General features: G+C 52.3%; 1 protein-coding gene across 2 annotated transcripts in view; it reads right to left on the bottom strand.

Annotated features, from left to right (window-relative positions):
- MVB12B (multivesicular body subunit 12B) overlaps window positions 1-15,300 on the bottom strand; it is a 170,797-nt gene extending 155,497 nt beyond the window's left edge. The window contains exons 1-2 of one of the 2 annotated variants that reach the window (XM_047768418.1): window positions 15,140-15,300; window positions 1,388-1,510 (exon numbers count right to left, since the gene is read on the bottom strand). In XM_047768418.1, coding sequence (XP_047624374.1) covers window positions 1,388-1,510; window positions 15,140-15,226 — 210 coding nt within the window. In that variant the 5' untranslated portion in view covers window positions 15,227-15,300. Of the gene's footprint in view, window positions 1-1,387; window positions 1,511-9,244; window positions 9,437-15,139 lie in introns of those variants that run through there. The other variant, XM_047768420.1, reaches the window with a different exon arrangement.
- Window positions 15,301-16,161: the final 861 nt, after the last annotated feature.

The following is a 16,161-nucleotide window of genomic DNA, read 5'->3' as shown; positions in this document are numbered from 1 at the left end:
AGTATGTTTATAAGCGATCGAACAGTTGGGAAAGTGATGTGGAGGATTTTAACCCGTGCCCCCTTCCTCACGCGGGACCCAGCATGGGCCGATGCTCCCTGCACTGCAGTGTTCTCAAGAGGACCCCCTGTGCCCGCCCATCCCCTCTGCCTGGGGGCATCTAAGAGGACCCCCTGTGCCCGCCCATCCCCTCTGCCTGGGCGCATCTGGCAATGTCTAGACATATTTTTGGTTGTCACACCTCGGGGGCTGGTGCTACTGGCATCTGGTGGGAAGAGGCTGGGAAGAATGCTAAACATCCCGCGGTGCCCACACTACACGCGACACGCCATTATCGGATCATCTGGCCCCGGTGTCAGTGGTGTCAAGGCTGAGAAATGCGGCCTCAGGGCTTCTTCTGGACCGGGCATCCCAGCCCTCCCAACCCCTGGGACACCAGGCACTGATCTAATCACCCGGCCAGGTTTTCAGCGCTGGCTAATGTGACTCATGTTCTTTGACTCCTATGTATTCTTGGTGCACATTTTCATTTCCTGCAATGAGCAAGGATAATGTGTCATCACAAACAAACTGGGGAAAGTGAAAAGAAGACCACATTAGAATCTCAGAACACATGACAATGGTCACTGTTAACTAAATCCTCCTAATAGGTCCTCTGCCCTTTTTAAGCTCTACCCAAATAGGAATTTATCTACCGAAATAACAAAATAATCCATTCCAGCCATCAGCAGTACTGACCACCACCACAGATGACTGCTGAAAAGCAAAGTGAGCCCTCTGCTGCACTGTGGCGATGTGGTGGGTTGAAGCCCCGGACCCGGGAGGGGTCTGGTCCTCTTCACCACTCCCAAGGACTGGGGCGCCCCCACTTCACTTCTCAGAGCTTGAGTTCTCCTGATCAGCACAATGGAGATAAAGCAACTTGCCCTCCCTGTCACCAGGGGATCGTGAGGCAAGGGAGTTCATGGGTAGGAAGCTGCTTTATCAACTGTAAAGAGCTGTGTAAATGCACATCAATACATTTATGACATTTATACATGTAGGACAATCTATGACAACCACCAAAGGTCTTTCAGACTCTTGGATTCTTTTCATGAAATGTCACAACTAGAAATGAGTTTGGAAATCAACTAAGGCAACCCCCTACTTTTATAGAAAGTGAAAATGACTATCACAGAGGTCAAGTGACCCAGGTAAGGCCGAGAACCAGCCCAGATGGACTCGGGTCTCCTGCTTGCAAACCAGGACGCTCCCTAGGCCTTCCCACTGGTGATGCTTTCCCGCCCTGCGCAAGTTCCTAGAGGGAAGAAGCGCATCTTACACACAGTTCAGAGGGTCTTGAACACAGGGAGAGAATTATTTGTTGAATCAGTGGACCCTGACTTACTACGTCGTAGCCTGTTGGGGCTCGGTTCCGAGAAGCCACCACTCCCACTCCCGTGATGGGATCCATGGACGTCTCTGGCAAGGCTTCCGAAAGGTCTTTGACTTCAGGCATGGTGGATCGCTCCTGGTTCCGAAAAGGAAAAAGAAAGCACCGCTATTCAAACAGCATTTCAAGTGAAGGATACAAAGTCTCAAACAGACAGAAGCAGAATCTTGGGGCAAATAGGAGCCCTAGCCTCACCTGACCTTTCCCTCAGATCGAGAATTCAAGTCCCTTTTGGCCCCTACTCGTCTCAAGTTAGCTCTGAACACTCTCCCGTCCAGCTGCCTGACTTCAGAACAGATGCCAGCAGCTTCTCTGAGGACAAATCAGACATGGCTAAATCTAACAATGCCTCCCATCTCTCTCCCTCAAAAGATCTCCCTGTGGAAGCAGAGCCTTCCGAATCCACAGCCTTTTCCACATCCAAGGGTGGACTGTTTGCAAACACACAGAAGAAAGTGCTCTGGGCATGGAGGCCAAAGCATGGCACTGGAGTCCAGGCTCCACGGCTCACTGGCTGGTGACAGGACAAGCAAGAGGTGAGGACACTGACGGACAGTCACGCAGCTGCTATGAGAACTAAAGGGGTCACCTAAGTGAAGGGCCTGGAGAGGTCCCTGGCATACAGTAGGCGCGCAACAAAAAGCAGAAGAGAGCGGCCGGTTTGGGACACAAAGGCCTAGTGTAAACTGGCCAGAAACATGGCTGGTGCTGTTCCCAAGAGGACTGGCGGGTCCCTTTGTTGTGTTTAATCCTGCAGGTCATGTGGGCACTTACTCAAAGCTAAACACTAACAATGACCATAATTCTTGTTGGGCACTTTGGGAGAGAGGGAGGGGAATGAAATTATTATTCTGCTGCTGACTGCCTCTTGATGTGACCAGAGGAGACAAGCAGAATATAGAGAGCACTGGGTCTGGGCAGCTCGAGTGGCAATGCACCAGAAAACGAATAAAAAAGGTAACACCTTATGTAAATGACTTTTAGTGCTTTTAAAAGGACAAGCAGTGGAAAAGATCAAGTTAAATTCCACCTCCTTCTGCAGCAATTAAATTCCACTGGCTGTAGGTCTGCCAGATCTCTTAAGGCTGGTTACTGCTTCTAAAGCAAACCGAACACCCCGCCTAACTAGGGAGGCAGGAGGAACATTCTTAGTTCTCAGCACAGAATCAGAAAAGGCAAAGGCTATTAGAAATGACCGCAGCCTCCTAGATACAAACAACCAGAATGCTGTATGCAAGTCACCATGTAATCGGTGTCCCCTGGAACCCACAAAAGGCTCCAGGAAACAGACTGGTCAGTGCAAGGGAGCCAAGCCTCCCACCAAGGCTAGGAAGCACCTGGCAGGGCAGCAGCTACATTCTCAGCTTCTGATTATGACAAAAGCTCAACTAAGTTATGCTTTACTTAATTTTACTGAAAATAAGCTTCTATAAGTCGGGGGGACGGGCGGGGGGGGGGTGCGGTAGGAAGCCACTCTGCACCACCGCATTATTTTCTATGTTCGCATTTCATTTACCAGGTAGGCTTGGTGCTTCCTGCAGACAGTGGGCACTAAGTAAATATTTATCGAATGAATAGCATGCATGCCCCCAGTAAGGAAGGTTTAGAATTAAGTATCTGCACCAGTCTAATCCAAAGCAAACACTGATCAAAACGTACTTCACTGGGAAAATCCTATAGTATTGGTACCATGGACGTAACACTGCGGCAGTCTGCAAAATATTGGTACCTGCTGTTGGGTACCAAAATGCCTCACAATTAACAACTCATTAACAGAATGTACGAATTCTGCCAGTGCTAAAATACCATGCTGTGAATCTAATAAAGAACACGAGAAGTAAAGTTTTTTGTTTTTTAAGATAGTACTGCCGCTAATATCGGAAAGAGAAGAAGCGAGCATGGGAATAAATAAGAAACATTTTATTTGCTGGGAGCATCACGGCCTCAGGTCACAATACCCTCCGCGAGGTACTGATGACAAGGGCCCTTCTGCAGCTGCAGCGGCAGCTCGCTACCAGGTGCGGGAGGCTGAGCGGCCTCTTAAAGAGACACGGCTGCTCCCACAATGCACCGGGGGCAGCCCAGCCGCGGGCGCCAAGATGGCTGCGGGCGGCCTCCGGCCCAGCAGACAAAGGAGCCAGCGGCCTGGCCCGCGTGGCTGGTCGCAGCCCAGCCTGCAGGCTGGAGGATGCGGCGGGCAGAGCATTAGCACGGAGCATCACGGATGCACGCCTCCCTCTTTCCTCCCCCTCAGTGACCGTACCCTGGGGATCCAGCAGCCTTTGTGAAATACAGACAAATGACTCCTCGCCGCGCGGGGCTCGGTGGCGGAGGAAGCACCACCAACAGCAAAGGAAGCTTTTAATGAGAAACGCCCAAGATATCCATGGCAGAGGCAATCACTCAAAGCAGCTTGCCCTGAATTACATATTTTCTGACTGCAAATTACTTTTAACAGCGTCTCTGCCGTCACTTCAATTGACCTTCCTAACAAAAGGCCATTTATTAACTGGCACTCCACGTTTCCCGGGCTGTGCGGAGCCTCGAGCCAGAAGGGATGGCACCGCTGAGCGCTCGGCCAACCGGGGTCACAGGCCAGGCCTCTGCAAGAGGAGACGAGGCCATTAATGCAGGCCTGCAGAGCAAACCTGCCCGGGGAGGCGAGCCTGGAGCAGGGTGTTTTAAGAACAACATTAACCTGTCTGACAAGAGCTGATGCTGGGCTAAAGCAGAAAATACCAAGGCCTACTTGCAACAACTGGTTGCAACCTCAGCAACTCCTCGCCCCACATCCACCTCTGTCTCCAAATCCTAGCTACACACAGAACGCACCACCATACTCCCTGCATTTGAACAGTGCTCTGCAATTCTCAAAATTCTTTCTTGGGCTGCTTCTCAATCAATGCTCACACCAAACCTAGGAGGTGGTTGGGGCGTGTCATCCCCATTTTAACGGAGAGAACACAGAAGCCCAGACTTCTCAGACACCAAGATCTGATGGACAGCAGGGCCAGAGGGCACTGGCCCTCCTTTCCCAGTCTGCTCTGCTTTCCGTAACACTGGGCAGAGAGAGACCAACTTCCCGTCCCACATCTAATCAAGAAAGCAGTTTTAACAAATTAGATTTTTAAACACCAACGCTCTTCTTTCTCCAGCTGTAGCCCAGTAAGTGAAGCAACGGGGAGAAAAGTACAGAAAGATAAAAGTAACATGAGATTAATTTTCCTCGCACCTCAGTTTCAAGATTCAACACTTCCCTCATCAATAATTTACAGCAATAAAAATGAGCTAAGGCCATGTTTGTGTCGGACGGAGGTGAATTTAGGCCTAAGGAGAGAGATGGGAGCCCTGAGCAGGAGGGAACAGGTTGACACGTGGCACGGTGGGAGCACCACGATCCACTGCACACTGGGGCTCCGTTACTGACTGGAAGTCACAGGGCCAGCTGAGGAGGGGCCACAATTTGGGAAAACTTCTACGATCCCAGATGCAGCTGCAAGGAGGGTCTCCACAGAAGAAGCCAAAAGTCTGAGCCAGTATTTTAGAGGACATCTCATGGATGTTGCGATTTCTGAGAACGATAGGGTTGAGCCAATAGGACGCTAAGTTGGGGCTCAGTAAACACCAGGTAAGGAACGAAGCTGCTCACAGCACCTGGGAGTCACGTCTGCCCTCCTGGGGAGGAGAGTACAGTGGCCACACTGACCTTGAGCTAGTCCTCCTAACATAAACTTGCAGGTCATCTGGGCCCATTCTGTATCCCAACCTCTCCCCCGAGGGTGCAGCCAGCCTCACTCAGATCATTTCCAAGGCTGGGGGCTGCTGTGCCTGTGTCTGCCCAGAGAGGATTTCTCTGCAAGGTGGGGAAGAGAGACAGTGTGTGTGGGGCGGGGGTACATACTGGGACTAGATGGGGTCGGTTGGGGGAGGTGAGTTTTCCAAGCTGGGAGGACTTTGCCCATGCCATGCTCAACGAGTTGTATCCAGCAACGCTGGGTAAGAGGAAACCTTCCTGCGTGTGCCTGCAATGCTGCACAAAGTGCCTGGGGGAGGACCCAGCTGCCAGCACTGCAGCACCTCGCCAATGCTGTCATCCCAGGTTCACAGAGAAATGAACTTTAACTATAAAGCCCCTTCATACAGACAGCACACTGCTCCCTTGTAGCTGATCAAAGAATTACTACAACAGTGTGCTTAATCCCTAAAAGTCAGCAGTGCTGGGCTTAACTGATGCTGAACATTGTTTCAGAATCAAAGGCGTGCCTCCTGGCCCCAGTCTGGGAGAAAACTAAGCTACTGTATCACAGCTGAAAACTCAGGGGAACTTTGATATCATCTCTGTTTAATTTCCCCGGCCCTGTGAGCCTGGGGTTTATCTCGCTTTATCAACTCCTGTACTGAAATCAAAACCCAACTAACAGCTCAGACCTCTCTCCACGGAGGCCCTTCCAGCGGCAGGGTGGGGGTGCAGCTGAGGAGTCTAAAGCACTTTGAGGAGGGGTGGCAACAACTGCCTGGGGCAGGGGGGCCCTGCCTGCCTTCAAAGGAGGTGCAGCAGGAGCCCCGGAGAGGAAGGAAGCCGGGCTCAGAAGCACGGTGCTGCCCACCAGGGCTGAAGGCATGACTTGCGCACAACTTTTGTGGAGAGTAATTTCAAAGGGGGGAGAGGGGGAGTTAAACTGGGCTACTGTAATTGAAATGACCAAACCAGTGGGTTAATTAAGTCCCTACAGAAGGACGAACTTGTGATCAGATGGTTTGAAATCCAAAGTCAAGGGCACAAAAGACATAAACTGTCTGCCCACATCTACCCGCTTGTGGGGCTGGGGAAATGGATAAATATTTCACTCGCTGTGGTCAGAGGAGCAGGGCCTCCACCGAGACCAACTGTCCCCTGGTAAAAGCTGCGGCTATGGAAACAGCTTTTTGCCTGTTTCCCACTGGCAGCAGTGGTACCACGGCTGCAGGAAGCCATGCCCTCCTCTGTTGCCCCATATTACAAATCTTAAGCAGGGACAGAGAGACAGGGGAGGGAGTCGGTGGCCAGGCTTCACCAGTGCACCCACAACACACACAAATACACAAACCCGGCCACCTCCTGCAGCCGTGGTGCAGAGACCCACCTCCTCAGGAGGCAGCTGGCTGAGGCCAGGGTCCATGTAGCACCCCAGCAAATGGCCAGCTGGCTCCTGGAGCTGCCTGTGGGGGACCGTGCACACAGGCTGAGAGGTGTCCGCTGTGGAACCTCAGGATAGCATCCTGGCGCCTCCTGTACTTTGGTCTAGACCGCTTATCTAGTGACCAGTCAGAAATCAAATCATTCTGACAAACGCTGTGTAGTATGATCTGGTAGCAACAGGCCACAGGCTGCTGGGAAGGCTGCTAAGATACTGGGGAACTAAAACCAGTATTTTCCTAAGCCCTTCTAGATCACAAAGAATTTTCCAGCTAGGGAAGTAACAATGGTGAGCACTTCCTTTTTCTAGTAAAGGTCTGTGTTACTAGGAGAATCTGGTGTACAACTGCATCCATTCCGTCAGTCTTATGCTTAGATCGATATTAACCATTTGCTTACCAAACAGATTTTTCATAAACCATGTGAGGTGGGCCTTGGGTTTGGGTTGCTGCAGCCCATACAGTGCAATGCCAGATCCCAGAATTCACGTTCCAAAAATAAATCTGGATCAAGTTCTACAGCACTGCCGTGGCCAAAGGCCTGCCCTTACAGGCTTACAGGCCCGACTCTGCAAAACCTGGGAACCTGGTACTGGGGAGGAGCAGGTGTGCTCCCGTTCACTGTGAGCCCCACCCCAACTTGCTCATAATGACTGCACGTGAAGGTCGGCCCCCCTACGCCCATCGGGTCTTAGTGTCCCCTAGAGAGAAGAAAGAAGGAGGACCCCCACAGAAGGCAGATGGCCTGCAAACGACCCCATCCCAGGAGGCCCCAAGAGCAATGTTCTCTTCGTGTTCAATGACATAAAATAGTCACAGCCTTGGCTTGATGACCACAGTGTCTGCAGAGTAAAAATGCTAGTATGTCACCTCAACGTGGGACAAATGGGCACCGAGGCCAGAATCATCGGACCACTTGGCTTCAGGTCAGAAGACACCACCCACTCTCTGACCTTCATCTGGGCCCTCAAAGTTTCTTTTCATACACTTGGTCATATAATCATTCTGTGATCCGAGGACTTCCAAAATACCTCCGAGGCCTGGACTTTTCTCCTGAGACTCAGAGTACGAATCTAGTACCCTGCTTGCTGTTGTCACCCACATGGCCCATAGTTCGTCAAACCGGGCTGACCTTGCCATCCTCCCCCTGAAGCATCTCCCACATCCCCCGTACCTAGCAGGACCTGTCATCAGCCCACAAATGCTTACAGACAGCCTTCATGCTGAGCATCAAGCGGTGAAGAAGATGGAAACCCCAACTTTCTGGCGGAGTTCTCAAACTCTAGCATGCCTGAGTCACCTTGAGAATTTGTTAAAACGAGTCTTAAACCCACCCCCAGAGGTACTGATCCAATAGGTCTCAGAAGGGGCCTGAGAAGCTGCATTGCAAACCAGATCCAAGTGATGCTGAAACATCCAGTCCATAGTCCAAATGTTCGGTGCAAAGCAGCAGGTCCTCATGAGATGTTTGAGGAATAAAAGAAGGGAGGAAGGAACCTGCAGGTCATCATCCACAGCCTCAGAATAAGTCTTTCCCTCCCCAGCCCAGGTTGCCCAAGAGCACCCAGTTCCCCACCTACCCCACCGTTTGAAACCTGGGACACATCTCCCATTCCCACCATACCTTCCCCGTTGCCCCGCCAGACAAGTGTGGTCACTGAGAATACTGACGTTGTGCGAGGACATGGTCTTATTCGCACACACACACACACACATGGACGCAGGCACACACACCGACACAAACACAGTCTTGCCTCTCAGATGGTTATAATACTTTCCTGGCAGAACATGAGCTGTTCTAAGGTGTCATGTCCACCACAGGGCTGAGCCCACAGTGAGTACTCAATAAAGGGATTATGGATAGATAAACGGATGGAAGGAAGGAAAGATAGACGAGTGAAGTCCCTGTCCTCCTCTCCAAACTGCCCATGTTTCCTTGGATTAAGGAGGGACCATAAAGCAGCAGGGGCAATGGTGAGAGCAGACCTGTCAGCCCCCTTCCAGTGACAGTGTCACACTGGGGGTCACTGAAGCCTGTCCAGGACAAACACCACAATTCAATTCTAGGACTTGGCCACCTACAAAGGAAGGAAGGTGGCACTGTAGCAGGCCAGGCATTTCCAGAAGTGAGTGTGACTCTGCTCGAGGAGGCTGGATGGGGACCTGGCTGAGGCCACTGGGTCTCCAGGCTGGCTGCACAAAAACCTCACTAAGGGTCTGTAAGAACTACAGCTGCCCATTCCAACCCCCAGGTTCTGATCTAACGGGTCTGGGCTGGGGCAGAGACTGGCTAATGAACAGGCCAGGCGCAATACCACCATGCTGGGCAACCCCGCAACGAACGGCTACCACTGGCTCCCACCCAGCTCACAGGCTGGAGGAAATCTCCAAAATCTCCAAAAGAAAGGGACTGCGAATGAGAGGACCCTTCCTCCTGCTGGGGAGTCAGAGAGGTGTGGGAGAAGAGCTGCCCCTCGAGCAGGCCCTCCTGGAAGACAGAGGGTGTGGAGTACGGCAAGCAAGCGCTGCAGGCAGAAGACACAGCACCAACAGCGGAGCTGGAAGCAGCAGACAGGCTTCGTCTGAAACGAGCTTATGAAATGCTTAAGCAAACAAACAAACAAAACTGCTAAAAACCTGTCTGCACTTCTCTGCTGTTTCCAAGGTCTAAGGAGTGATGAGCCTTTGCAGGAAGGAGCCCAGGGGTCGGAAGGAAGAGAATCCCAAGTCTCCTGTTCCTGTTTCCTCTCCTGTAACCGAATGCTTCTCAGGCCACAGCAGCTTCCTGCAGACCCCAGGGGGCCTACTCAGGCTACCAGCTCTGGGGAGGAATGGGAGGTAAGGCAGAGGAATGAAAAACGTGCAGGCTCTGTACCCAGGGGGACCAGGGCTCGAGTGAGAGACCACACAGCTGTGTTCCCCAGGCAAGTCAACTGATCTGGGCCTAAGTTTCCACTCCTAACAAATTGGAAGGCATCTGTGCTCACCACTGTAGCACCGATGCCGCTCAAACTGGAATGGTGGATCATATTTTTCTTACAGGGTTTTAGTGCATATAAAGAACCTATAGAACTTCCATCAATTGACACAATCAACAGAGTGAAAAAGACATCCAAAAGAATGAGAGACAATATTTGTAAATCACATATCTGATAAAAGATTAAAACCCAAGTCTACAAAGAACTCCTACAACTCAGCAGTTAGTAAAAAGCACCTAACTCAATGAAAAAAAACAGAGAAAGGACCTAAACAGACATTTTTCCAGAGGTGATACACAAATGGCCAACGAGCATCTGAAAAGATGTTCATTTATCATTACTCATTAGGGAAATGCAAACCAATGAGATATCATCTCATACTCATTAGGATGGCTACTACTAAAAAACAAAAATCTAGTACAGGTGAGTGCTGGACTTCAAGGCCCCTTCGAGGAGACTGAACACAAAGCCTCTGGCCAAGACAAAAATTACCAGACCCTTTTCACTGCCCCACCCATCTCATTGTGATGCCACCTCCCCTGCTTTGAGCAACCTGGCCTACTCCTTCCCGCCCCCATTAGGAAAGGTTTGCGGCCCACTCCTCACCCCACCCCTATAGGGGCAATATACACCCCCAACCAACCAGCAAGTGCATCAGAAGACTCCATCTGCCCTCAACCAATCAGCAGGTCAACAGCTGTTTGGGAGGACCTCCCCTCTCTCCTTTGTCTCTGAGCAACCCTGCACTCAGGCCGGCTCTCCCCCATTATCAGGAAGTCATCCCACTGTTTTAGCAGCATCTCTCATCTCAACAAACTCTTCTTTCTCTTCTCCTGGCTATGCTGGAAAATTCTTTTTCCACCCGCGTGCATGGAGCACAACAGTGAGGATGTGGAAAAATTGGAAACCTGGTGTACTACTGGTGGAAGTGGAAATAGAGCCGCTATGGAAAACAGTACGGCGACTCCTCAAAAAAATTAAAAACAGAATCACCATATGATCTGGCAATTCCACTTTGGGGTATATACCTAAAAGAACTGAAGAGAGGGTCTCAAAGAGGTATCTATATATACATGCTCACGGCAGCATCATTCATGACAGCCAAAAGGTAGAAATAAGCCAAGTGTCCACAGGCAGACAAATGGATACACAAAATGTGGCACATAACACACTGGAGTATTATTCAGTCTTTAAAAGGAAGGGAATTCTGACCCATGCTACAGTGTGGATGAACCCTCAAGACATGATGCCAAGAGAAACAAGGTGGTCACAAAAAGACAAATACTGTTATGACTCCATTTCTATGAGGTACTTAGTCACGTTCACAAAGTAGAATGGTGGTTGCCGCAGGCTGGGGGAGGGGGAGAGGGGAGTCGTTTCATGAGGACAGCTGACCCTTGGACAACACAGGTGGTAGGAGTGCCAACCCTCCAAGCAGCTGAAACTCCAAACCCAAATTTGGGGCTCCTCTGGATCTGTGGTTCTACATGTGGGGATTTGACCAGCCACGGGCGGTACAGTACAGTAGTACTTACTACTGAAAATAATCCACATATGAGTGGACCTGGTTGTTCAAGTGTCAGCTCTACAGAGTCTCAGTTTTGCCAGATGAAAAAGTTGTGGAGATTAGTTACGTAACATCACGAAGGTACTTAACGCCACTAACAGGCATACACTTAAAAATGATTAGGATGGTAAATTTTATGTTCTGTATATTTCACATTTTTTTTAAAGCATCTACCAAAATAAATAAATAAATAAAATAATTTTAAAAAGAAGTTCCCATCGTGGCTCAGTGGAAACAAATCTGACTAGTATCCACGAGGATGCAGGTTCAACCCCTGGCCTCGCTCAGTGGGTTAAGGATCCGATGTTGCCGTGAGCTGTGGCGTAGGTGGCAGATGTGGCTCAGATCCCGGGTTGCTATGGCTGTGGTGCAGGCCAGCGGCTGCACCTCTGATTCAACTCCTAGCCCGGGAATCTCCATATGCTGTGGGTGCAGCCCTAAAAAGACAAAAAACTAAAAATATGAAATAAAAAAAGCATCTACAATTGTGGTTCTCAAATTTCAGTAAGTATAAATACGACCCAAGATTCTTGTTAAACATGCAGATCCTGGGGCCCATTTCCCAGATACTCTGATTCAAAGTCTGTGTTTGAGGCCCTGGGATGTGCATTTTAATAAACATCCTAGGGATATTTAGCATGTTAAGAATTCATTTATTTCTCTCTCCTGAAGGATCAAAGGATATTCTTTTGAACATTCTGCTGTGCTAATCAGGATCTATTCGGAAACAAAAGGGGTGTGTGTGTGTGTGTGTGTGTGTGTGTGTGTGTGTGTGTGTGTGTGTGTTGTAGAATGATCCCTTGTCGATTCTGATTCTAGCCTCTAGGGCCCAGCAAGATGGCCCTCCAGCCTGCAGGGAAGTACAAGCTGTACATTTCAAGTATGTGCCCCAGGCTCCAGGCCCCTGGGTCTCTCTAACTGCAGCCTGGACAAGCTCTGCACCTGGCCAGAAGCCTGTCAAGTAAACCAGCGCCTGCCCACAGGATGTCCCCGACAAGCACACCCTGCCTCCCAAGCAGATGGGGAGGAGAAATCTAATGTAGGCAACCCCACCGCCAACGGTGCAGACAACTCAGGAAAACCACAATTACCAATGGTGGCCCAGCAAGCAGGAGGCCAAGGAGAGCCAGTGGGGGCCTGTGAAGTACTGGCCAGGCAGGGCTGCAGAGAGAACGAGAACAGCCTGGGAAGAGGCAGCTCATTCAAGGAACCCAGGCCTTCCCTCCCACAACCCAACGAGAAAACGAGACTCTCCTCACTCAACCGCAGCCACTAAATACAGTGTTCTCAGCCCACCACATCCAGCCATATAGTCATTTGTTATCTTCATCACCATAGCAGCACCTCTGACACTCCCCATGCTTGACTCCAGCACCATCATTACTTCCCAGGGTGGCAACGATGTGGCTCTTTGAGCAAGAAGCACGGCACACTTCCAACCTGCTAAGGCAGAAGGGCCCAGGACACTTGGATTCTGATGCCCCAGAAGTAAATGTGCCATGAAATTGATAAAGGTTAACCTTCAGCCCCCACGCACCCCTTCCAAGGCCCCAAGGGGCAACAAAGAGACGTTTTCACATGGCTGTATTGTTTCATAAAATGTACAAATGCAAGACACTCTGGCATTCCTTTCCCCATAGCAACCCCCTCCCCCCCAACAACAAATTGTCAAAAGAGCAGACCCACAAAACCAGGGACTTCCTCTGGATCCCAATTAAATTTAGTGAGGAAATTCCCCCTGACCCCACGCCCCCCGCACCCTCTACAGTGTCACACGCATTCACGTACCTTAGCTCATCCAGCCTTATGGTGTAGGTTTCATGCTTAGGCCACTTTTACAAATAAGGAAATGGAGATTCAGAAAGGCCCAAAGCTCCACGACTTGCCTAGGGTCACCTGGCTTCCAGGAGGTAAACAGATTCCAAGCCCAGTGTTCTTTCTACTCTACCATTCCTGCCTGTGCCCCTGAGAAGAGCTAAATAATAACCACAAACAGAAAGACATTCTTGGGAGTTCCCGTCCTGGCTCAGGGGTTAACGAATCCGACTAGGAACCATGAGGTTGCGGGTTCGATCCCTGCCCTTGCTCAGTGGGTTAAGGATCCGGCGTTGCCGTGAGCTGTGGTGTAGGTCCCAGACTCAGCTGGGATCCCACGTTGCTGTAGCTGTGGCGTAGGCCGGCGGCTGCAGCTCTGATTAGACCCTAGCCTGGGAACCTCCATGTGCCGTAGGTGTGGCCCTATAAAGACAAAGAAAAAAAAAAAAAAAAAGCAAAGACATTCTTTAAAAAAAAAAATGAATCTACTCTTCTGATTAGCCAACTAACAAACACTTAATTATAAACACTAATTTTTATTGACCACTTGCCCTGTGGCAGGCATGGTGCTCAGCCACTTCTCTTGGAATATTTCATTGACTCCTCACCATAATCTTAGGAGCTATTATCGTTAGCCTCACCCTACACATGAGGAAACTGAGGCTCAGAAAAGTTCACTAATTTGTCCAAGAACACATGATAAGCAGTAAAGCCAAGGCTTAACCTAAGGTCTATCTAAAGCTCTTGCATTTAATCATGGGGCACTATTCCAGCCAGAAGGGAGGAAAGCCCACCAGCAGGAGGGAATCAGGGCAGGGAAAACACCTGCAGTATAAATCAGGAGTGTGGCCTAAAAGATAAAAGGAAGGAATAAAAAATGTGGCTAGAGAAGATGATTCCAGGCTCAAATGAACCAGTGACTGCTATGTCAACTGCTACACATGGGTCTTCGTCCCCCTGTGAAGCCCCATCTCAATATTCTATGCATGGCACAATATCTTGAAATACCTGGATCAATTTCCTGTGAGCAAGAAAGGTGTCACCTGTCTCCTGTAACTAACCTTCTGAGTACCCTGAGTTTTTGAGTTAGTCTAGGCTTCCACAAAGCTTATCTCCCAACTTTTCTAAGGCTTTTCTGGTGCAGCTGATAAGATTTTCTTGCCCTGTTAAAAGGAGATGAGATCCAGCCAGCTGTCGAGAAATGTACAATGAGATTATACTGAGAAGGAACCACTGGAGACAAAGGCCCCTAAAGAGACTCTGGCCTGCTGTCTGCTTTGTGGCAGAAATCTGAGTGGGGGCTGGTTCCTGGGTGGGGGCGGGGAGCAGAGAAGGGGCAACAGCCATTTGCCTTTTGCCCTCCTGTGGCCCCCCTGCGCCTTGCAGAATAGACTGCTGAGGGGCAGGGAATAGACGGGGCGTATTTTTAATGGTCAGAAAGGCTGATGATTTAGGAAGAGTTGTGCCTTGGTAACAAAGAGAACAAAGATGCTCATGGGTCTTCTTCACTTAGCCTCCGCCCTGAGCCTCGCTTGTGCTGGAGTCCCCGTGGGGCGCTCTTGAACACCAACACCATCCTTCGAGGATGGGTACTCTGGGTCTTGGGTGCCCTGGCCGGCACCTCACCTTGCAGACAGGTGCCCTGGAGTTTAGATGTCTTCTCTGCTCTGCTCAAGTCACAGATGAGGCCGCACCCCAGATCACGCCCGAGGCTCAGGTGCAATCAGCTCGGCAGCCACGTGACCAGAGGGAGCTGGACCCCGGCCTGGGCCAGTGAAACGACTGTCCAGGTCTGTGCAGGTGGCCGCCGTGCCGCTGCACAGGTGGGCTGCCTCAGCTCTCACCAGGGCCGACCTGGCTCTTGGAGGGCCGCACCTGCCCCAGCCTGGGGGGCGCTGCTCGCACCCCGGTCCCCGGGCTCCCTCGCCAGCGGGCCACAAGGCCAAACCCGGGACTGGAAGCCGCGGTGCGCGCAGGGCCGCGCAGAGGCCGCCAGGCCTGTCCCTGCAGCCGGCCGGGCACGGAGCCCGCAGGCCTCGGCGCGGCCCGGCTCCGCCCGCCCGCCCGCCCCTCGGCCCGTGGCCCGCGCCCGCCCGCCCGCCCGCCTGCCGGAGCTGCAGGGCTGGTTTGGCCGAGCCTCCGCGGCACCCGGCTCGCCCGGCCTCACTTAACTGTTCCCCGCTGGGGTGGTGGCGGCGGCGGCGGCGGCTGCGGCGGCGGCGGGTCCCGGCTCCGTCTCACGCAGAAGCAGCTTCTCATCGCCCGGGCGGCGCGGAAGGGGCCGGGCCCGGGGCCCAGGCGGCGGGGCCGGCGCCGCAGCTCGAGCGCGAGCCTCACCGGGTAGCGGCGGCTGCGGCGGCGGCGGCGGCGGCAGGGGCGGGGCGCGGCCTGGCGGCGGCGGCGACAACGGCAGCAGCGGCTCCCTCCGCGGGCCGCGGCGGCGGCGGCGGCGGCGGCGGGCCCGTCTCCGGGCCTCCCAGCTCTGGCGCTGGCTCCGGGGGAGGCGCCGGGCGCCCGCGGCTGGCTCGGGCGGGAGGAGGGAGCGGGAGCCCTCGCGTCCGGAGCCCGCGCCGCCGCCCCGGCGGGCACCCCGCCTCCCCCACGGCCCGGCCCGTTAGCCCCGGGCAGGGCCCAGGCGCGGACGAACCGGCCTCTCCGAGTCCGCAGGCGGCCTCTAGCCCAGCCCAGCCCCCCAGGACCTCGGGCGCCTTGGAGCCTGGGCCCCAACTTCCCCCTCCCCCAAGTTGCTCTTCCAGGGACCCGCGGACTCCCGTGCTCTCCTAGGCCTCACTGTATCCTAGACCAGTCCTTCAGCACAGCCTTCGATCCCTGAGGCCTCTCAGCGCCTGGGCTAACCACACACACACACACAGCGTCTTGCAGGGTCACCCAGCTCTAAGCTTTACTGAACCCCAGGCCAATCCTTCAGCTCAGCTCACTCCAATTAGGGAAACCCCACTGGCCCAGCTGACCCAACGCAAGCTTAGCCTGGCCCCAGTCCCCGCTGCTCACATCAGGCCTCTCAAGTTGACTCCAATCACCTAGCAATTCCTGCCTCCCCCTTATGCTGCTCCAATGATCTACCCACAGAGGCCTAGAGCCAGGAATAAGGGGCTAGTCTCCGGGAAGCATCTACAAGAAGTTCAAGCAGACCTAGAGCCCTAGAGTACTTAGGAAAAGGTACAAGCCCGAGG

Source organism: Phacochoerus africanus, chromosome 2 (genome assembly GCF_016906955.1).
Source record: "Phacochoerus africanus isolate WHEZ1 chromosome 2, ROS_Pafr_v1, whole genome shotgun sequence".
Lineage (NCBI taxonomy): Eukaryota > Metazoa > Chordata > Mammalia > Artiodactyla > Suidae > Phacochoerus > Phacochoerus africanus.
Note: the sequence above shows the minus strand (reverse complement) of the source record. Positions and strands in the feature narration are given on the sequence as shown.